General features: G+C 41.8%; 1 protein-coding gene across 6 annotated transcripts in view; it reads right to left on the reverse strand.

The window, feature by feature from the left end:
- Positions 1 to 23,761, reverse strand: part of MCUB (mitochondrial calcium uniporter dominant negative subunit beta) — an 88,187-nt gene that overhangs the window by 11,833 nt on the left and 52,593 nt on the right. For 5 of the 6 annotated variants that reach the window (XM_050946751.1, XM_050946750.1, XM_050946756.1 and 2 more), the window contains exons 2-4: positions 4,749 to 4,824; positions 4,111 to 4,281; positions 2,812 to 2,865 (exon numbers count right to left, since the gene is read on the reverse strand). In XM_050946751.1, the coding sequence (XP_050802708.1) occupies positions 2,812 to 2,865; positions 4,111 to 4,281; positions 4,749 to 4,824 (301 nt within the window). The remainder of the gene's footprint in view (positions 1 to 2,811; positions 2,866 to 4,110; positions 4,282 to 4,748; positions 4,825 to 23,761) is intronic. The other variant, XM_050946752.1, reaches the window with a different exon arrangement.

Below are 23,761 nucleotides of genomic sequence, written 5' to 3' on the forward strand. Positions count from 1 at the left end.
CGTATCTAAGATCGATTTTCCTCCCCTAGTCTGGACGACAGCATAGTCCAAAAACTGCAGAAGACATTCTAATAACTTATCCAGTGGTTTTGTGTTTAGCAGTCTCTGTTACCAGGATGTATGTTTTGTTAAATTAAAACATTGGTAGAGAAATAAAGATACATAGCAACATTTTCAAAAGCATCCAAGTGATGGTTCAGGTTGTCCTGGGGGCGGATCATCCAGAGTAGGCATCGACACCAGAGTCAGGTGCCTGGAAGAATCTGTCACTCTTTATCAGTAGCTCAATATTCTGTGGGGCATGGTGATTTTGTTTCTAAAGGATTTATGTGGGCTATCTTCAGGACAATGAGTTTTGCTTAGAGTGCCCCCGATCAGTACTGAGTTTTTAGGGCCGCCTTGGTGCCAGTAATGTTGGGGTCTACTTCCATGCCCAGTCCTTTATTACCACCCTCTTCTGTGCGCCTGTCTTTGGAATCGCTTGTTTATTAGACAGGCTGCTGTATAAGGCTGGCTTGCCTGTTAATAGCACTCTAGAGCTTGTCTCCTCAGCGTCTCATGAGACATTCATAGGCTGCTCCAGAAGATGGAGCTTCAGCCTTATGTCCTGTGACTTACACATTCTTGTGGAGAATGACAGGTGCCCAAAAACCCACTCAGCATACATGACTCTCCTAAACAGAAGAGACATTTGTGTCCATCTTTCAGAGGAATGAGACCATCACGGGACATACAGGGCTTGAAGCCACAGGGTGAGTCCACTATGTTAAGTAGCCTGTAGAGGGGGTCTGTACGAGGAAGGGGCTGGGGTAGGGGACAGTTTAACCATCAATACTCAGTCTAGACAGGTCAATATAGATCACGGCAGTCGTATGTTGAAGAATCAGAAGAGTTATGAATGTTTGTAGAAGATTTTTGGGAAGGTTTGGTCAAAGCTAAGAACCATCATGTTGGACAATTGCCAGGTTTTGCCTCATTGCCATGGTGGTAAGAGACAATTGAGGGAGAGTTGTGGTCACTGCACCCTTTATGTTTCTGAGACTAGAGAACTGCAGTTGATCGGCTTCAATAGAAGAAGTGTGTTTTAAAGAGGTATCTGACAGAAGCAGCTTGGAACACAGCAAGAGAAGGAGTTGTAGAACTTCCTGGTGCGAAGGCCAGCATGGAAGAAGGCGCAAAGATAGGGAATGGTTTAAGGCAGGAGGGCCTGGGCTGAAAAAAAGAGAGAAATATGTAAGACGAGGTGATAACAGAGTTGTGAGAAAGCACAGTGTTGGGCAAAGGTGAAGGTGAGACGTTTCAACCCACTGGAAAGGTCAAGAGTAGGCAATGAAGGAATTCAAAGAGCGACATGACCTGGCCAAAGTGGCTAGTAAGGACAGGACCGGCGCCAGGGTTTCTCGCGCCCTAGGCGCACAGCCATTTTGCTGCCCCCCGTGCTGATCCCGCAGCTCCGGTGGAGCTGCTGCAGGCATTCCTGCGGAGGGTCCGTTGGTCCGTGGCTCCGGTGGAGCCACACGAGCAGCCGACCATCTGCAGGCACGCCTGCAGCAGGTCAACCGGAGCCTCCTGCCGCCCCCCCCCCCGGCAAAATGCCGCCCCCTCGATAATCCTGGCGCCCTAAGCGATTGCCTAGACTGCCTAAATGGTAGCGCTGGCCCTGGGTAAGGAAGATAGTTTTGGCAGCAACATTTTGAATTGATTGTAGGGGTGTGAGGCGGGAATCAAGGTGGTCACAACAGTCCAGTTTGCATCAATCTGGGGCAAAAGACGATTAAGCCACAGGACAAGGGCTTGGGGAGGGAGAAATCAAAGAGGAAATCTTTTAGGCCTGGTCTACACTAGTGGGGGAGATCAATCTAAGTTACATATGTCATAACCTAGTCCCAGATTTGGACCTTAGCGTCCAAAATATGGGGGTTAGCATGAAAACCTCCAAGCTTAGTTACCAGCTTGGACCTGGTAAAGCTGCCACCACCCAAAAAATTAGAGAGTTTTTGGGCACTCTGGTCCCCCCAAAAACCTTCCCTGGGGACCCCAAGACCCAAATCCCTTGAGTCTTACAACAAAGGGAAATAAACCTTTTCCCTTCCCCCCTCCAGGTGTTCCTGGAGAGATACACAGAAGCAAACTCCGTGAATTTAAACAGAGGGAGTTCACTCTCTCTATTTCCAGTCCTGGAAACACAAGCACTTCCCTCTGTACCCAGAGGGAATGCAAAGTCAGGCTAGTAAATCTAACACACACAGATTTCCCCCTGACTTCTTCCTCCCACCAATTCCCTGGTGAGCTGTAGACTCAATTCCCTGGAGTTCCCCACTAAAGAAAAACTCCAACAGGTCTTAAAAAGAAAGCTTTATATAAAAAGAAAGAAAAGGTACATAAAAATGGTCTCTCTGTATTAAGGTGACAAATACAGGGTCATTTGCTTAAAAGAATATTGAATAAACAGCCTTATTTAAAAAGAATACAATTTAAAGCACTCCAGCAACTACAGACATGTAAATACAAAAGAAAAAAACAATAACCCCTATTGTTTTTATGATCTCTGTACTCACAACTTGGAAACAGAAGATTAGAAAGCAGGAAACAGAAATCCCCTCATAGCCGAGAGAGTGCAGGCAGAAGACCAAGAACAAAAGACTCACACACAAAAAACCCTCCACCCAGATTTGAAAAAGTCCGGTTTCCTGATTGGTCCTCTGGTCAGGTGTTTCAGATACTTCTTTCCAGGTGAAAGAGACGTTAACCCTTAGCTATCTGTTTATGACAACATACGTAGCTGAAATCAATGTACTTAGATCTACTTACTATGGTGTTTTCCCTGTAGTGAGTCAACTGCTAATGCTCCCCCGTCGAGTCCACCTGGGAGTACAGGAGTCAACGGGAGAGCGCTCGATTTATTGCGTCTAGAGTAGACGCAATAAATCGACCCCCGCTGGATCGATTGCTGCCTGCTGATCTGGCGGGTTGTATAGACATAGCCTTAGAAACATACAGGAAGAATAAAGAGGATTTTGCAACAAATTGGACATAGGGGGAAGAAGAAAAGAGGGTCAAATACGACACTGAGGCTGTGAGCCTACGAAACAGGAATTGTAGTGAAATTGTTAAGAGAGAAAGTAATACAAGAGCCTCAATTTTCCCCACTGTGATCTGGGCTATCCAGAAAGAGATGCTGACAGACAGAAGGAGACAGGATAGGTAGAAGAGATTGTGGTGAAGAGGAAGATTTTGGAGTAACAAACAATGGAAGTATGAGAGGCCATCAAGGGAAAGCATGTATGGGGTTGAAGGAAACAAAAGCAGCAGGCCAATGGCAATATTTTCTTCATTAAGGGGTTTTAAGTTTGTAAAACAAAGTAACTAACCCACTCAAAAAGTCTCACACAACAAGCCTATGGGTTAATCTCAAATTGCTTATTTAAGGGTCACATACTCATCTTTGAGCAAGTCCTTAGGAATTTCTTCATTCAGGGAATTATAAGAATTGAGATCTTTGTTCCACAGTGGATTTTATTGCCAGAATAATGGAACTCACTTGGTTTTGATTGCAGAACACCACAAGACAGATTTCTTACCATGAAAAGAAAAGCTATGCCTCCAGCTAAAGAAAGCCTCGCCTATTGTTATTCTCAAGTTGTCTCCCAGCCTTTACATCATACTCACAGAAACACTGACAGACACAACAACTAGTCACACAGAGAGAGACTCTCTCCCAACCCGGTGCAGGGGCCTGTAAGACTAGTGGTAGGAGACATATTGGGAAAGCCAGAAGCATTAAAAATCCCTGTAAAAAAAGGTGAGCTTTTTGAAGTCTGTATCAAAGAAAAGTACCAGATCATAAAAAGGTTAAATTGACAGGTCCAACTTCTGTATTTTTAATCAGGCTTCTCTAGGGAGATACTGATATTAACCCATGAAACATCATTAATTTATGATGCTCTTACGGAGTACTAACAATTAAGAACCACCCATCCTCTTTAGTTCTATAGAATTTGATCAATGACCGAGAAAAAGAATACTGCCCAAGGCAATAACTCTTTAAACCTTGTTTAAGAAAGGACAAGTTCAGGTTATTTTAAAACAGGCAGCAGAGTTTGCAGATACCTGTTGTAAAGACTTCTGCCCTCTCAATTCCTTTATCTTCTTTCTGTATATCCTGCAGGAAGGTCCCCACCCTTGTTAACATTGGCTTGATGGTAAACTGACAGCGCTCTTTTCTTGAGGGTAACATAAGGGTTACCACAGGAAGTCCATATCTGTAACTGACAGTTACTTCTGAAAAAAAAGAAATGAAGCCATATTGTAATGTTTTAAATTCACATTTGCTTTTAAAAACAGAGATTTTAATAGAGAAATACACATAGTACTTCTGCATTTGTTCAATGTACTGTACTTAACTACAACATAATGCTTCATACTTTAACTTTTGGAACACTGTTCATTATCACGATAATTAAGACCAACCACATGACTATGAAGCAAGTCTCCTTCCTATTTTAATCCTGGGGCAACAAGCTCCAAAAGGGTAAGTGAATTGCTCAAAGTCACTCAAGAAGTCATTGACAGGAATAAAAACCCAATCTCCTGACTCCCAGTTCTGTGCGGTAACCTCTCCTCGTGGCTGAATGAGAGATACCTGCAGCTATGCAACTGAAGTCACACACATTCGATGTTTCTAAACATGTCATTTTCAGAAGGCTGGAATTGGAAGTTCGGTTGATTTGAAAAGAGAAAAAACTTACCATCAGATAGCACCAGTGTGCTATAGCATGCTGCTTTATGGTGCTTCAGATTTCCAGTTTGCTTCAGACGCAGCATCTGCAACAGAGATTTTGGCTTTAGGAAAGGGTTGGGACAGAATGTTTCCTTGGTGAGAGGCAGTCTCCAGCCCAATACGGTGATCTACTGAAAATATGAAAAATCATCTCAAGTACAAAAGGCTTTAGAGACTCTGCTTGCTGGGCAGGACCATTCCTATTTGTCCTAAACAAAGTGCAGTTAGGCTATAGGCAACAGTTTACAGATACTCTTAATCTTTCAACCAGTATGCTACTAATATCTTAAGATGAAAGCACTGCTCAGAAATAGAGTAGCACTTCTTTTTGCATTAGGCAGCACACTGTAAATAACTTGAAATGTTTCTACACTGTCATGGCTTGTAGGAGAGAATATCACCACTCACTATGCACACAACTGCTTGGAGTAAGTCATGCAACTTATCTTTTATAACAGCATTTGCCTGTGTTGAATGAAAAACAGCATACTGGGTACATTTGAAAAAAGGATTATACTCTAAATAAGTAAATCACTAAATGGTCCAAGGTTACTCAGTGTATTTCATAATTTTATAGCGGATTTCAAACACAATTACTGTTTGTAACTACAGTGCACTGCTAGTGCAACAACTTGATATCTTCATCACCGTATACCCCATTGAAAGAGACCTACCAATATGTAAAAAGCCCCATTGTGTTACTGTGACGCATGGCCAGAAAGGGTTAAACATCTTGCAAAATACCCTCAAAAGACATGTGGGGAGGTAATGGTGGTGTTCTTCTGTATTTACATACAGGGTCATCCCTACCACTTCCCCTCAGCCCCCGTTCCTGCTCCGCCCTGCCCCGCCTCTTCCCACTCCTGCTCTGCTCCACCCCCACTCCACTCCTCCTTCCCCAAAACCCTGTTCCCTGAGCTATGGGTGCCGGGGGATTGCAGCAGGGGTCGGAGTTGGGCCCGCCCTACACTCACTGGGCAGCGGGAAGTGGATCAACCTGGCCCCAGCCTACTACACTACGCCGGCTCCCAGCCACACCGCTGGTGAGTGCTGAGGGTCGGTTCCCCTGGCTCCCAGGCTTGGGGGAAGAGGGGAGCAGAGTGGAGCAGGCTGGGGCTGGGTTGGTCCACTTCTCGCGGGCCTGACCCCTGCTGCCTTCCTGTACTGGCTGCTCCAGCCTCCCAAAGCCCTTGGGCGCAGGCCCCCGCCCCGGGGGGGCTGCATAGGGCACCAGACTCTCTAGGGATGGCCCTGTTTACATATATATGAGTAAAGCCTGTCTATGTTGTATTCTGTAATTCAGAGATCAAAAGAACATCCTAGGATTTAAATCAGGGGTGGGCAAACTTTTCCTATCCTTTGGGATTGGTAGAACCTTTTCTTTTATATGATGAAATAAGATTTACAAAAATTTTAATCATATTTGACAGGGATACTTGGCTGGAGGCCTGAGGCTGGTTCACTTTAAGGGAACTGTGTTGTTTGGACTTCTGAGTACCCAGTAAGGTAATAAAGACGCTGTTTTATACTGGCTTGGTAAATCTAAGTATTGGATCATCCAGCAGCTTTTGGGGGATTGTCTGCCCCATGCTTTGCAGTTCACCCTAATGGAGTGCCAACAGCTGGCTCCCCAATAGGACCCTGATCATAGTTACCTTTTGGAATGAACACACAGAGTAATCACAGCAGGTGTTTTAACCTGAACAATGTCACTAAAAATGTCTACCCCCTGAAATACAGGTAAATAACTAACATGCCTCACTCAAGGCTTGTCTACACACAAAAAGTGCTTTAACTTTATCGGTATAGTCGAAGTAGCATAACTCCTCCCCTAGGATGGATCCAGTTAGATTGGTATATTGTAAAGGTTCTTAATACTGGCATAGCTTTTCCCTTCTCATATGGGAATAGCTAAGCTATAGTCACCTTTATGCAAGTACCACTACAATTACATTATAGATTGGGTCAGTATAACTATAGCTGTTTGGGGGGGGAGGGGGGAACCCTTGCGCCCATAATTGAAAGTTACAAAAAACAGTGTGGATCTGGACTAAGTAAAGGTTGAAACTTGACAAGGAAGGAGGAAACTGCATAGTTTGGGGTCAGTTAACCAGGTAAAAGGAATATCCCCCGGAAGGCTTGCAACACGCTTTGCTGAGGCAGATATATTTCTGCTTTCAGTACCTGCAAGTTAAACCCTTTATGAAACACATCAAAGGGGATTTACAAAAGAATAAGGGATCCACCGCGCAGGTAGTAGACTGGGGACTTGATTATTATGTTCTTGTATTTAACTGAATTGTGAGCTTTCCATTTTTGGATAATAAGCACCCTTTAGGTTAGCAAAAAGAATAGATTTATAAAGAGTGTATCCATACTATGTGTTGTGTGTTTCATTTGTGGGTGGTGGTTCGCAGGGTTTGGAAATGAGTTTTGTTTTTTGTATCTGCCCTCCTGCAAACCGGGATTTTCAGGGTTTTAAAAAGTGAGAGGTTTTCAGGTTAGAAAATTCTCAGTTGCTTGTGACAAATGAGTCTAGACAGTGGGCAGGAACCATACATTAAATACAGAAATATCTTAAATTATTGTTTAAAAAAAAATTGGTGGCTGCTTGCCAGTCCATGATTGCTGCATTACAGTTTAGAACTTCATAGCAATAACATGGACTGAAATTGTCTCTCCCTGTTCCAAAAGCACAAACTCCTTCCATTTGAGCAAAAGAAAAGACGACTCTCTATTAGCAAATAAGGACCTATGACACAGCTAAGCAGTTCTGGCTCCATCCAGCAGAAGATATGCACCACACATGCATCATGTGGCATGATAGTAGAAAAAAAATTAAGCAATTCATATCCCAGTTTTTCAGAAAAGCTTTTCTAAGCAAGACAAAATAAACAGACTAATATGTCCTCAGTAATCTAGTATATAATAATCACAATGCATCAGGAATGTCTCCCGGGGAGCTACTTAAGACATGCCTCTTTGTGTTGATATATGATGAGCAATTACTTCTGCTCATTAACAAATTACCTATGGTTCACCTTGTCCTGGACATTGTACCACACTGTTTGCATTAAGGTGCAGCTTTATTTCTTTTGTTAAAGATTTTTGGCATCAACATGTTCAGACAGTGGACAACCTACTCAATAATAATCAGTTGGAAAATACTCACTCACTTTATAGATGGCTTAGTTGGAATGAGTTCTATAGAACATATGGGTGTATTCTTTAGACAACTGTGTGTATTGTTGGTAATCCACTGGAAAAAATCTTTGTATACTGTATTTATAAAGATTTAAATGCAATTCTGTCAATAAGATAAAATGGATATAATTTGGATCTGTTAATGAAGTAATGTTTGAGTGAAACAAAAGGAGTAGCCTCACAATACATATTTTATATGGTTTCTCTTTCTGCAAAGATTTATTCCTGTGCTTCTCCCTAGTTCAAAACAAAGAAACAAACCCTTTGATTATATTTTTTTATTTCCCTCCTGAAAAACAACCTGTTTATAATCAAACATGGATAATATTTACACAGAGAGAAAGAAAAATAAACGGAGGTAATTCAAGTGGCTTTATTAGCTTTAGATTGCAGGAGAGGTTATTGACTAAGAGTGAAGTCATGCTTTAGGTGATAAAATGGTTTGTTAAATGAGAAAATAGCTGAAAAGGAGTAAACAGTGAGTAGTTATAACTGGTATCTACTCAATGGAAAGAGGTCACTAGAAGATTTGCCATAGGGGTTGTTTTGTGACTACCCTTGTGAATAAGTCATATTTGATCAGAATATAAAACATATGACAAAGGATTGCTGCTGATGCTGAAAACCATGTTCTAATAAACAATATGTAGCAATGCAACTAGATTCAGAAGGAGTGGGAATATTAGTTAAGCAACTGTCTCTGTTTATGCACAATGCTGTTTAATGTACAAAAACATAATAGATAACCCTGGGAGGGAAAACAACCAGTAGACAGTGATGATAGTTACTCCACAAGACAGTTATGGAGCAGATTGATCAAGAAAGATTTATTTGTAAATGCAAACTAATCATTAGTCATCTGCACAGTGTACATAGCTGCAGTACAGAAAGACATAGGTACATCAACAAAGGAACACAATTCAAATCAAGCCAAGTGATTGTTTCTGTGCAAAGTCCAGTTTCTCTGCATGGCAAAAACAAAGGGGTGAGTTAATATCCTTGCTCTGCTCAGGATTTAAATCTGGGGTTCCAGATGTGACTTCAAGTACGAGTCTCTAGCCATTAACCTATCCCTTCCAGCATAAAGCACTGGGCTACAGTGACTGCAGTTCGGAAAGGTCACACTGGTACAATAAAAGTGAATATCTTTTCAAACTCCTTGCAATTCATTTGTCACTGTTTTTAAAGAGCCATGAAAGCATCACACATTGTAGAAAAAACAAGAGAAGGCTCAAAATATGTGAGTGTGTCAAAAACCCTACAACTTTATTTCACATGCTGCTTCAGCGATAAAGATTAACTCCTTGGAAGAGGTAACCCTAAGCATGTTAGGGATTTACTGCATCCTAAGTTTGATTGCCAGACAGTAACAAAAGTGAAACATGTTACGTTCTATCATAAGCTTCTTTTGGCTTAATCAAGTATCATGTCTTCTGTTTTTAGGGTAAACAAAACCATTTTGCCTAAAGCACAAACACAAGCGAATTAGGGGACCCAGTTACAAGACTCTTGCAATGTGATCCTAACTATGTTCTGTAATCAGTCAAAAACTTGTGAATCCAATTATGGAACAATGTTAATTGACCCAGCTATGTTACACATTGCAAGAGTTATGGACATAGTGGCCAGCCATATTACAAGCAGATCCCTTACACCAGTGGTTCCCGCCATGGCGCCCGCCAAGCATTTGTGTGTACCTGCCTAGTCCCCAGCAGGGGAGAGAAGCCGTGGCCCCGTGTCTGCCAGGGAGAGAACTCCGGGGCTGCAGGCTGCGGGCGCCGGTGTTCTCTGTCCCTGGCAGGCACAGGGCCACGGCTTCTCTCCAGCTTCTCCAAGGCTGCAGACAGCGGGCGCCAGTGTTCTCGGTCCCTGGCAGGGGTGGGGCCACAGCTTAAGCCGGAGAGAAGCCGCGGCCCCACGACAGAGAACTCCAGGGCTGTGGGCGCTGGTGTTCTCTGTCCCCAGCAGGTGTGGGGCTCACCTAGTGCCCAGCAGAGGAGAAAAGCTGGGGCCCCACACCTGCTGGGGATAGAGTACTCCGGGGCTGCAGGCACCTGTGTTCTCTGTCCTCCCAGCTTCTCTCTGCATTGCCCAGAACTGGAGCCAAACACAAAAAACCACTCTGACTCTGCAGAATGGCTGGAATGCTGCCCCATAGCATGTGCTGCCCCAGGCACGTGCTTGCTCCACTGGTGCCTGGAGCCGGCCCTGCATGTAAGTAATTGTTGGCACCCGCCACACTCTTCTGAAAACATGAATGTGCTACTGGCCACAAAAAGGTTGGGGACCACTGCCTTCCACAATTCAGGCTCAGTGGATGAGCTCTCACAGTGAGAATCAGAAAAAGGTCTAAACAGATGTCAACCAATTATTTTGCTGACATAGTCAAATAATTCTAATTAAAATATTCTAATAGATTAATACATTTGCCTTTCTGGAAACCATGCAGGCTTGTCCCTATTATATCATGTCCATCTAGGTGTTTATAACTCTCTTTACTTATTGGTTTTAGTCAGTAAGTCTGGTACTAAAACCACAGGCTGACAGATGGAGCAGTTCCCAAGATCACCCTTAATGTTTTATTATTAAATAGTGAACAACAGAGACCACTTTTGCTACCGTTCAGGAGAATAGCTGATATTAATAAAAGACAGCACATTTTTGTTAGCAGTCCAGCCACTTCATTAAGTTCCTTCAGAACTTTTGGGTGTTTGCGGTTTGGACCTGGCTACGTGTTGCTAATTAATGTATCAACTTCTTCTAGACCTCCTCTTTTCACACCTCAATCTGACAGTTTCTCATCTTTATTACCTGAAAAGGGTGGCCTTTGGTAAGTCTCTCTCCAGTATCCGCTTTGATGAAGACTGATGCAAAGAAATAATTTAGTTTCTCTACATTTTCTGATATTATCTTCCTCAGTTAGTCCCCTTTACCCACCTAGTGGCCCAACAGACCCACTGAATTTCCTATAGACTTCCTACTTCCAATATCCTTAAATAATTTATGGGTTAACAACATTTTAGGTTCATTATTCTCCAGATTAATCCCCTAGTTTCATGTTACATTGTACCTGTCATAGTTTACATTCATTTCTGTTGACTTCACTTGGGCTGAATTTCCATTTACTAAAAGATATCTGATTGTCTAAAATTACCACTTGATGCCTGGCTATTTAAGAATACCGGTTTTGACTTACCATCTTACTTTCTTTTTCATTTAGGAGTCTCAGTGCCTTCTGTAACTCAGTGATGGTGTCCGTAAACAGCCTCCAGCCTGGGTTTTAATTGCCTTGTTCTTGACTGTAAAACATCTTTGATAAGTTTTCTAATTTATTTATTGTAAAGCTCCATTTGATGTTAATGCAATAGTTTTGGGTACAGTTCCTCCTCTGAGAACATTGAGTTTACTTCTAATGTGGTCAAGATTCCTTAATTATAGTTGAGCCACTATTTACTTGAGCCAGCTCCTTTGTGTTACTTAGTGCTACGGAGAGAGGAGCCTGTCCTCCGGTGCGCTTCAGAATTAGCTGTTCCAAGAATCAGCTGTTTAAGCTGTTTAGAAATTGCTTCTCCAAACCTGGTCTCCAGATTTATATTTGACCAGTTTACATGCAGGTAAGCTGAAGTCATCCCTCATTAAGACGATCTCCCTAAAACAATACACACTCAATATTAGAGCTGCCCAGGAACCAGGATTTCCATTCCACAGGAAATTCTGACATTAAGATTCGACTGTGTTTTTTTTTAATGTAAAGCTGAAGTTTGAAATTTCCTATTTAACAAAAAGTCCAAAAAAAGAGTTTTGATGTGCCACTACTCACATGATCAAAATAAAATATTTCCACTTGTTTCAGTTAGATAAATGTGTCATTTCCATAAAGTCAAACTTTGTTTCAACATCATTTAGAGTCATTCTGTTTAGACTTTTATATATTAAAACATTAAATTTAATATGTCTATATATGATATTTAATTTCAATGAGGAGTCAAAATGAAATGAAATGAAACGAAACGTCAGAATGAATGAGAAAGTTGAAATAATTCACTTTGCCCTTTTTCCCGCTGAAAATGTTGTGGGAGTCCATATATTCCAAATAAATGTTTCTTTCCTATGAAACTGCATTTTTTGACAGAAAAATGCTCCATCGTAAATTTTTCAATCAGCTCTACTCAATATATATTTTCCTGATCCAGAGAGTGTCAATAGCATAATGTATTCCTCAGATATGGGATTTTATCAATAATTCTGAGAGTCAAATGTGCAACCTTTAGAGAAATTAACTGCCCCAACACATGGCTATAGTATACACTGTACATGCTAGGCAGCCTTTATTCACATTCCTCTCCTTGCCAAAGGCAATGATAATTTATTATTCTACTTTCCTCTTTCAGTACAACACAATGTATTGCTAAACGTAAGCATTTTAGAAGCATTTTAATTACGTTGCAGGAAAAAGCACTCCATTTAAAATACATCTTGCTGTGAGCCTTTCGACAGTAACGTAGCATTAGAGCGCTTCCTTCTTCATATGAGCAGGTGCGCCCCTATTACTACAATATCTCAGGTGCTCCGAATTGTTACCCCCGCTTCTCATTTAATGACAGTTCAATTCTCTTAAAATGTCGGCTTGAGAAGCAAGGAGGAAGAAAACCTAGAAAAACTATTTGAGAAATGAGGGACTGGACAATTGAAAGGTAAGTTACATGTCCTGTCCTTCAAACTGTAATCACTCAGCACCAAGTTGTGTCCCCAGCATGAATCTCTGCGTATGAATCTCATCCAGCCTGTAGAGGAAGAGAGGAGGGAAGAAGAGTCACCTGCCTCTGTAGTGCCGTTTGGTCTGCTGAGTCAGGGGTTGGGTCCAGAGCAGGCATGCAGCGGTCCATGTTCATTGGGAGCACACACATCCCATTCCCTGCCCACCATGTTGGCCCCACAGTGATGGCTAAGAAGCAGCAACATCAGCCAGAGTTGTTATATTTTCTGCTGGCTCCTTGGTGTTGCAGAGCTCCCCTTTAAAGATAGCCACATCAGGGCTGAGAGTGGGGAAGGTTCATGCTAGGGCCCCAAAGCCAGAGCAGTTCCACGTGGATTTTGCATGGAAGGCCCAGGCTTCTTCCAGATCAACCCAGGATTCTCCTGGATTCCAGAGGGTCTGTGGGATTCACTGGCAGCCCATAGCCTGTTCTATGGAAGAAGGAGCCATCCTCACCTCAATGGGATGAAGTGCATGAGAAAGTTCTGCAGTTTTCCTCCACTATAAAGATACATTGCCTCAGTGCTCGATTGCTAACAGCCCAGTGAAGTTAATTCACTAGGACTGAAGTCAACTGATTACAGACTTTCCTAGCAATTTATCTATCCCAGCAAACAACAGGCACGCTATGTGAGAGGTTTCTATACTTCTTAACATTGGATTAGCTAAGTATAACAATGCTTCTTGTAGGTTTAAAATATTAATATGTAAAAATATAAAGTGAGATTAACATAAATACAGCCAGCTATTTATGAGTAAGTTCTCAATATTTTACTGACAAGTTTTAGCATCCCCAACGCACAGTGACACATTATTGGGAGTAAGACTGGGGAGACGTGTGTGTGCATGGGTTATTAATTGCAATTTTCTCCTCTAAGAGAAACAAATCTGGAAAGCAATTCATGTGGAATGACAAGACTGAAGAACCAATAGCTGTGATTTGTGACCTAGCCTGTACTCCAGAAAAAAATAAAAATAAAATAAGAGGTTGCACATCCAAAATCAGTACTGATCTAGATACCTTATCCCAAAATGGATCAGTCTTTCAGACAAAGTTTATAACAAGTACAAGTGGAGTTTACAATTTAAAAGTTGTTCACTAGACCGATTTTATTTTTTCTAATGTTAGTTTTTTGTTAGTAAGAAAACATATGTATAAGGGAGCAAGATATTATGAGCCCCAATGACCACCCTAACAATCATTTTATATAACTGTTCATTTGAGCTATGGAAATGCCTCCCTGGTTTGCACGGCAACTCCTATATTAACATTTCAATAATTTCTTCCTGCATTTATTGACCAGAATTTTCATTGTGTTCTCTGCAGTTCCTAGAATTGATTTAAGTCACCATGGAACAAGACATTTTTTATACAAATTACAATTCTTGTTCAGGAGGCTGGTAAATTTGAGCAATTTATCAGCTAGGACAATTAATTCTTTTTTTTTTTTTTAAAAAGATCATTCACTCTCTGAAATAATACTGTTGTATACAATTACAGTTTCACCCCAGAGAAGATAAATGCCCAGTGCTCCAAGTGTCAGGGCTGGTCTACACTAGGGGAGCGGATTGATCTAAGATACGCAACTTCAGCTACGTGAATAACGTAGCTGAAGTCGAAGTAACTTAGATCGAGTTACTTACCGTTCTCACGGCGTGGGATCAACATCCGCGGCTCCCCCTGTCGACTCCGCAACCGCCGTTCGCGTTGGTGGAGTTCTGGAGTCAACAGGAGCGCGTTCGGAGATCTATATATCGCGTCTAGATGAGACACGATATATCGATCCCCGAGAAATCGATTGCTACCCGCCAATACGGCCGGTAGTGAAGACGTACCCTCAGAAACAGCCCTTTTCTCCTTCCTAAGGAAGTAATTGCTGATAAATTCTCTTACCTTTCTCAACAACAGTTTCTGCATCACAATAGGAACTAGTAAGCAAATACAGTAAAACCTCAAAGTTATGAATGCCTCAGGAATGGAGGTTGTTTGTAACTCTGAAATGTTAATAACTCTCAACAAAACTTTATGGTTCTTTAAAAAGTTTACAACTGAACATAGACTTACTACAGCTTTGAAACTTTTTTTTTTTTAGTAGTTTACGTTAAACACAGTACTGTATTGTATTTGCCCTTGTTTTTTTGTTTTGGTCTGTGCTGCTGCCTGATTGTGTACTTCTGGTTCCAAAGGAGATGTGTGATTGACCAGTGTTTTGTAACTCTGGTGTTCGTAACTCTGAGGTTCTACTGTATCTTCTCCCAAATGGAATATTTTATCGTGCTGTTCTGAATAGTACGATGAGGATTCAACTGTACTGTACAGATCTAAGGTTCAATCTCAATTTATTGAAGGGCTACAGTTTTTGTAACCTCTTTTTGCAGGTGTAAATCAAGGTTACAAAGTAACAAAAGGGATCTAGGAACTCAAACTACAAAGACCCTATAGAACCTTTACAATCTATTTTATTCACAGGGCTGGGGCTGTGATCCAGAGGGAGGCTGAAATCAGGATGAGTCAGACAGTGACAAGAAAGGATTATTGAAGAAAATATATTTGCTTCTAATCAGGAGGTAAAGTCTACATCTGAGAACTGCACCATCTGTCTTTGAACAGGATTTTCAGTCAAAAAATAAATTTGTTGTAACAGACAGGAAGTGTTCAAGTTGTTCCACAGAGCAGATCTCTGTTCTTGAGGTCTGCTTCTATGGACAAGGACCTTGACCAGAGAAAAGCTGTTGCAATCTTTGACTGTAAAACTAATGAAAAGAGACTGTTCTTAGAAACAGGCTTAGAGCATGTCCTATCAGATAATCAGCCTGGGTGCTCCTCCCTCTGCAAAAGGTTGGGAAAGAGCTTGGCATAAGACATGTTAATTGGCTCCATCTCTATTAAAAAAATAATTCATCTCATCTCTAGCAATAGTGAAGTTCTTCAGACCGCCTGCTAAAGTAAAGCCATAATTTTTGCCTTTATATGTATTTCAGCAGAGATAAGTTAACAGAAAAGAAAAATGAGTGCAAACCATCAGCTTAACCTGTTCATGCAATGTTTGTTGCTTTACTGACATTCTACCTAACTCACTCATTTTTCTTCTGAAGAGCTTCTCAGATATCTGAGGCATATTCTAGAAGGTAGTAAAACAATTGAGTAGCAAATCAAATTGATTTTTCAACTAAGTGACATTTTGTTTAGTTATTTAAATTGTATTAAAAAAATTCAAAAAGTTTTTTTAAATATCCCTCAAAAATGGAACAAAACGTTCAAATTTTATTCAACTCAAAATGAATTTTATACGTTTTGGTTCATTAAAATTGTTTCAAAACTTTGCATTTTGGACCGACTGCTCCCTCCCCCCCTCCCCATGACACTGTTTTATTTTTTTTCAATGGCCAGCAAAAAAAAGTTCTTTGCAGAGCTCTATCATTTACACTTCTATATTTTTCCAAACTTCATGTTTCCAGAACATTTTACTACAAGTTTTGATAAGTGACGTGTAGAATCTATTATATCAGTGCATTATCTTAAGGGGCTGGCCCAGTTAGAATGTGCTAAAAGAACTTTTATCCCAGATGCAGGGGTCCTTCTCCATGGAAACATGGATCTTGGAAACAAATGTAGGTTTTGGTTGAACACTTTTTTTACTCTGCTTCAGAATCGCTTCCTTCAGGGTCCTCATGTCAATGGGTCATACAGGAAGGTCAATGCTCCCAGTGTGTCTGATCTATGTTGAGGGAGAAGGAACCACAACCTGGAGTGTTTTTATTTGTTGCACATGGACAGCGGGACAAGTCACTGACACTCCAGACACATGATGAAGAGTGGACAGATGGATGCCTGAAGCACCTTATAGGATTCTGCTTTGGGTTTCTGTTTGGTGGTAGGAAGCACGTAAAGACGAGAAGGAATGGTGAACAAGGAGAGGTAATGTACAGACAGTGAAGAAGAGTTTAACACTGAAGGGCAACAGAACTGATAGAAGAGACAATCAAGGAATAAAAGCACCAAAAGAGAAAAACATGGGCAAAAACCCATCCTGTCAGGAGGAGGGGTTGTCTTAATCTGTCAGAGAAAACATGCACTGCCACAGAGGGTAGACCAGGCACTGGAAAGTGCAGGAGTGTCAGGAACTAAAGTAGTGGTTAGAATTATCACTAGTGGAGCCACTCTCTCCAGTGACAGTTATCATGCAGCTTTTCATCTCCTGCTGCAGTCACAAATCATCTGAAGATAATCTCCCCGTGACCACAAAAACCATATGATGGCATCAGTCATTCATTACTGAGGTGCACTTGGAGCAACTTATTTTTCTCTTCTACAAAGCCACATCCACCCCTCACCCTCAGCCCAAACAAACATCTTCATCTTCTATCAGATACATACTGCATGTCAACTTTATTTAAACCATAATTCAATAAGATAATTGTTAGGCATGTGCCTATGTAAACACAAGTAATCCCAGCATCCTAATGTACCAGGACCATAATCTTCTCTTCCTCATTCTCTCTCTCATTTAATAAGGCATCAAAAATTAATTTACTGTAACCCCATGACACTAAAAGGGCCATGAATTTTAATTGTTATCTAATAAAATGCATTTCACAACAGTTGAACTTCTGCTTTATCATTAGCATTCTGCATGTACAAACACTACTATGCACACCAAAAATACAATACTTCTTGGCCACACAGAATTGTTTGCTGCAGATCCACCAACAGTTGTGCAAGCTTCCATTTCACTCTTATCAAGCCCAGCTTTACAAACTGTCAGCTGCTGTGGACTCCCATCATTCCTTGACCAGATGTCCCAATTTTATCGGGACTGTCCCAATATTTACTTTTTTGTCCCATGTCCCAACCGATGTTCAGTCGGGATGCAAATTGTCCTGATATTTTGCCCTCTGAAGCACAGGCAGAAGGGGCTCATGCCCCCTCACCTTAACTCCACCCCTCCCCGCATTGGATCCCCCTCCAAATCCCTGCCCCTTCACTGCCCTATTTGATCCCTCCCCAAATCCCTGCCCTGGCCCTGCCCCCTCACTGCCCTATTTGATCCCTCTCCAAATCCTCGCCTTGGCCCCGCCTCTTCTCCAAGCATATCGCATTCCTCCTCCTCACCCCTCCCTCCCAGGCTTATGCTAATCAGCTGTATAGTGGCGCAACTGTTGGAGGGAGCAGGGAGAAGCAGGATGCGGCAGCCAGCTCAGGGGAGGTGGAGGCAGAGCGAAGGTGAGCTGCTGTGGGTAGGGGGTCAGGGAGCTGTTAGTGGGTGCTCAGCCCCCACCAATTTTTCCTATGCTCTGGCGACTCTTGGTTGTATTTTTTTGCTCCTCTGCCGGCAACCCCTCTCCCTTGTTCCAATATTTCATGTCTCATCTGGTCATCCCACCCTTCCTGCTTCATTGCTCTTCAGATCCCACCTTTAATTTACAGTAAGGAAGGGAAGTAATCCCAGTGGGAAACACAAGATAAAGTGTAAAATTGTAACATTCTACCTGCACACTTACACAGAGTGAACTGACAAGTAAAACATGAGGGACAGATTCTGTGATGCATCTCTCAAGGGACACAGCACCAAGGGCATGGGAGGCAAAAACCACCATCATCTGATGTGGTCCCCAAGGTAAATTACAGAAGCAAAGAAATCAGAATGTCTGGTTTCTAAAGATGCTTCTCTCTTTTCCCTAGTGTATCTGCATTTCAAGGCATAACATGTCTCATAGAAGTACTTTAAATCTGGAATTTAATGAACACCACACAACTGTCATTTCCCGAGTGACTAGTACTCCTCTACTGTTGTGTTTTTTAATAAGGTCCACCATTAGGCCAGCTGCATGCAGAAGCCTTTCCAAAGAAGAAAACACAATCTTCTTTTTGTCCCTTTAACAAGTGATGTAGGACACAGGGCCTGCCACACTGGATCAGGTCAATGATCAATCTAGTCCAATACCCAGTCTCTGACAATGACCAGTACCAGTAAACGGATGTAAGGTTCAGCAACTCTTACAATGGAAAGTTACAGAATAACCTACCTATGATGAAAGTTAGTGGTTAGCTTATGCCCTGAAACACCAAGATTTAAAACTCTTATAAATGTTACTGTGGATGTTCTTGAGCGTCACAGAAGTGGCTAATACTTTTTTGAACTTGGATAATATACAGATCTTAGCTGTTTATTAGAAAAAGGATCCAAACAGTGCTGGAAGGAAGCCACAAAAAGCCGAAGCAGCAAATGTTTGTTGGCTGACAGAGGAAAAAAAGAGGGGCAGAAAATTTTAAAGAAAGTTTGATTGGAAGTAAGACACAAACTCAGCACATGCTTTGGAACAAAATTCTCTCTTTACCACAGGGCTGTTGACTCTGCAGCAGAGGACGAGGGTGGGATTGGAATGCATATCGAGACCACAAATCTCAGAGAACCTTCAGTTACAGGTAAGTAACCTCGTTTTCTTCTTTGAGCGATGGCCCCTAAAGCATTCCACTGTGGGTGATTAACAAGCAGTACATATGTGGGAGGATGTTGTGAGGAGATTGTGGAACAGAAGATTGCTGCTCTGAATGAAGTGTGCATCACAGAATCATGCACTATATTGCACTTACATTCCAATTCATTTATTTTATAATTATATAGTTTAAAAAAAGCAAGTATGAAATTTTTCAGTAATACTGTGCTGTGACACTTTAGTATTTTTATGTCTGATTTTGTAAGCAACTCATTTTTAAGTGGGATGACATTTGGGATAAGCAAGACAAATCAGACTCCTGAAAGGGGTACAGTACTCTGGAAAGGTTGAGAGCTACTGGTCTAGGGTATTGGCTATTCTCCACAGCAAATCCTCGAACTGGCGACAGTCATCTGGTGGGAGGAGGTGATTGAAGAGGTGGCTGCATCTGGACAAGATGAAGGATTCCTCTCCAGATCCATTGGGCCAATTTCTGAGTCATCAAGAACTATGTTGGAATGCCTACCTGATGAGGGTTGTGAAGTGACGGAGTCTTCACGAACTGAGTGGGTTTGTTTGGAAAGTAAATATTGGGGCCACTCCAGTATGGCCAGCCCGGCTGACCCTGCTGTTGCATAGCCTGTGACAACAGTGCCTGATACCAAGTTGGCCAATAAGGCAAGGTGGGGAACTGCCACGGTGCTGTTGGAACCTTCCGGTAGTTGTGAATCTGGAATGGGAGCAGTGGACCACACTGGACATCTGTATCGTCAGAATCACAGGAGTCAGAAACCTCACCAAATGGCGGTGCCATCAGAACAGCAGGAACAGGAGGTGGCAGGAACAGCGGGAGAAGGGTCCCTTTGACTTGGTGATCAGATCAGGGGTTGTGGAGACCATAGTCCCTCGAGTGCAAATAACTCATGGGCACCCAAGGCACTTCTGAGGAGTCAGTGGTATCTATTCTGCTGGAGGAGTCAATATTGGGAACTGCAGCTGTCCAGATACCGATGGTTCCCAAGATGCTGGCGGAGTTGCTGGTCCGTAGTTGGTATTAATAGGTCCAGCGATCAGTGCAGCCATTTCTTGGTCTAGTGAGACTTGAAACGTGTAGTTCCTTCATAGTTAGAAGTAGTAGAGAGTGCTGAGACCTTCTTAGACTTGGAGGAAGACTTACTGCCATGCTTATGCACATGCTTCCTTGGTTCATGGCTAAGCCCTAGTGTGGGATCCTTAGCAATCGTACTGGCAGAGCCTGATGGAGGTTCTGTAGCCAGAGGACATTCTTTGCCTGTTCAGGCCAATGTACAGGGGGATTCCCTGCCCAGGATCTGATGCTGGACCCCTGGCAGCCTCCATAAGGTGTTTCCTGAGATGGAGAGTGTGGTTCTCCTGAGCACAGGCAGGAAAGGAGAGGCAGATACTGCACCTGGACGCGATGTGGGCTTGCCCCAAGCAGTACAAACAGTGCTGATGCTCATAGCTGATGGAAAATGAGTGAGGGCAGGAAGCACAGCATCTTTGGCATAATCCACTACCCAGGCCCAGGTACTGGAGGTGGGGATGTGTGGGAAGTTTGTCAGGAAACACCGTTGAAGTGGCATCCCAAGTCCTAAATCAGGTACAAAAGGAAGAGAACAAAAAGAAAATGCAACCCCTCCCCCCAAAAAATATCTAAGCTACAAACAGCACTAAGGAAAGCTTTGAAAAGTGCATCACAAGGATGATAGGAGTAGAAGCTCCAACTTGAGTCATGTGACCGTGATAGAAAACTAGAGCCTCCGGTGGTCTGCCATACCCTCTCTCACCTCACGCAAGACCATGAGGTGGCACAGGGCACATGCGCAGACCGCTGAACACTACTACTTTCAAAAGCATTGGCTCCAGCTGCATGGCACATATGCCTCAGTGGAATACAACAGGGACCATCACTCGAAGAGAGAACAGAACTGCTTTGAGAGATGAGGGCACAGAAGCAACAGCAAACCCAAAAATAATCAACAGGTTTAAGAGCCTCTTGCTTCACTATACTCTGTGGAAAACAGCTGCAACAAGTCAGGTTTATAGGCATTACAACAGCAACAGTAACATTACACTTCAGAAGGCAGCTTCATTCTAAGCCTCTATTTTCGGGGCTTATAAATATTCTAGACAATTTAATCTCGTCTCCCCTTGATCTGAAGTAGCTCAAATCTAATGATCTTCCAGACATACTCCAAGGCCCATCTATTTACTTGGAAAAGGGAGAATTGTTGGGAGAAACTGTTTTGTTGGTGCAATAGCTCCTGTTTTAATAGGATTGGGTTTTTTTGAAGTTATGTCAAAGGGGCCTAGAATAGACAGTAGTGCCTGAAATATAGACAAATAAGGGAAATTTATCATGTTTAAGTAAAAAGAAGTTTACATTTTCTTCATATAGCTAGAACTAATCAGATTCAGTGAAAGTAACTGCTGATTTAATTGACATCTCAATTTTTAATAAATTGATTGAACAACGTGCACACAGTTTCCTGCACAACTTAGATTGGCTGTGGAAAAGAAGTTTCTTTTCTCATTTTGATTAATTTAAAGCTTCCACTGAACCACATGTGAATCATGTGAATGGAAGGCAGAGTGATGGGTTCTAGGTGATTTAGAAGATAAGCTTAGACAGTATCTATCTTTCCTCTTTTACTGTAGGATGTTTTAATATGCTGTGGTATTTTGCAAAATACTAAGATGAATGCATCTGATGCTTCCCTACGCTGTAATTTTTTAAACTAGTTTTCAGGAGTACTCGCTATGTTGTTTAAATATAAAACCCAGAATTATCTGTGGATTATATTAAGTGATTCTCTCCCCCTCCCCAGTCCCCCCGAGTTATTGGGTTGTTTACTCTTTATGTCTTCACTATTGGTTGCTAAATCAATAAGGTTATTTATTACTCTAGCTGGAAATGATAACTATATTTTTAAAGTTCAAACAGTAGTGATATATATTCCTCAAAGAGGACTGCACGGGTCATGTCAAGTTTGAACAAAAAGGCTTGGGGGGAAAAAAAGAGTTAACAATTGTTTGGAACAAAAAAGTTACACATTGATATTTTCAAAGTAATCACTGAAAACACACAGAGCTGCACAGATCTGGAAACAGTGGACCAAATTCTGCTCTCAGATACAAAAGAGTTCAAATCGTGATTTGCTCCACTGAAAGCAATATAGAACACAAACCGGCCTAGTAAGCACACAGGAAAATAGACACCACCATATTTAGGTTCAACAAATATTCATTCATTGAATGAGTTACATTTTAACAGTTTGTCTTCCTAAAAAACACTCAACTCCCCCCGCTCCCAGATAATTAAAATATAAAAAACCCTGTGTTACTATACCATTATGAATGCAATTCAGGTGATTAAATACTAGGGTTCTTAGAACAACCATATCTGACACTTTCTTCACAAATACCATGACCCTAAGCTTAACATCATGTCCCCTAATGCAAAATGCTACACACAGTGCACCGACGGCACACACAGTGCATTCTCACTACCCATACACCACTATCCTAGATATTCAAGTATCCAGACACTTTGCTTATTCCTGGGAGATGTGGTGCTTGGTAGCTATTCCATGTTTCCAGTTTACGTAGACTGCAGATATTAGAGGAAGGCAGAATGCATAGGTTACTTTTTAAAAATAGTATTGCATCTTTGCAAACAAAATGCAAACTGGTAACTGATGCAGATGATATGGCAATGGGCCTGGTATAAATACTTGACTAGGAAAACTGGATCCATTTCGGTCAGGCTTAGCTAATGTGCCAGCTAAGCCTGACAAACTCAGCCTTTTTCCTAGCTAGAGAATAGGCTAGAACTTGCCCAGTTAAAGGAGTTACCCTGCATCTATGCTGGGGAAGGGCTGAGTGGAGATTAAGCTTAACTAACACAAAAGCTGAACTCAAACTAACCTCAACTACTTCTCCAAGTCAAGACAAACCCCTGGATAAATCAGATAAGTAATTAAAAGGACACCAAAAGGCTAGAGAATGGGTAAAATCTTTCTGATATTACAAGGGACATTAACATTTCCAGGCAGACACTGCAACTGGCAGAAGAAAAGGAGACTAGAACACTGAAACACAAAAGCTTTAAAAGAGCATCTAAGAGTTAAAGCAGTATCTGCCCATGAGCTTATGCAAATCAGAAGCAAAGGCATTCCCTTACATGGAATATTAATGAGAGAAAAAGCAAAGTACTCAGCTAGGCAGAGTTATGATGGGTTATAATTTCCAAGCCTCAGATAGGAATTTACACTGCTTCCAGGGACATACAGTATTCAAGAAGTTAAAATTATGGAAGAACTGAGATCAGGTGATACTGAAGCAGTTTATTACTTTTGTATCAGAAATTAAAAAATTGTGGCAGAATATGAATCAGCTCTTAGCAAAGGCAATTTAAGAGACTTTAACCAAAAAAGCAGAGATTCACATAAGGCATATGACTTTTTGATTCAGCGCAGCTGATCACTATAACTCAAACTTCAAGTGCATATATATGCCTTTTTGTGAAGAATAGTCATGGTACTAATTAATGGATGGCAAAA

This window comes from Gopherus flavomarginatus, chromosome 3 (assembly GCF_025201925.1).
Source record: "Gopherus flavomarginatus isolate rGopFla2 chromosome 3, rGopFla2.mat.asm, whole genome shotgun sequence".
Taxonomy (NCBI): domain Eukaryota; kingdom Metazoa; phylum Chordata; order Testudines; family Testudinidae; genus Gopherus; species Gopherus flavomarginatus.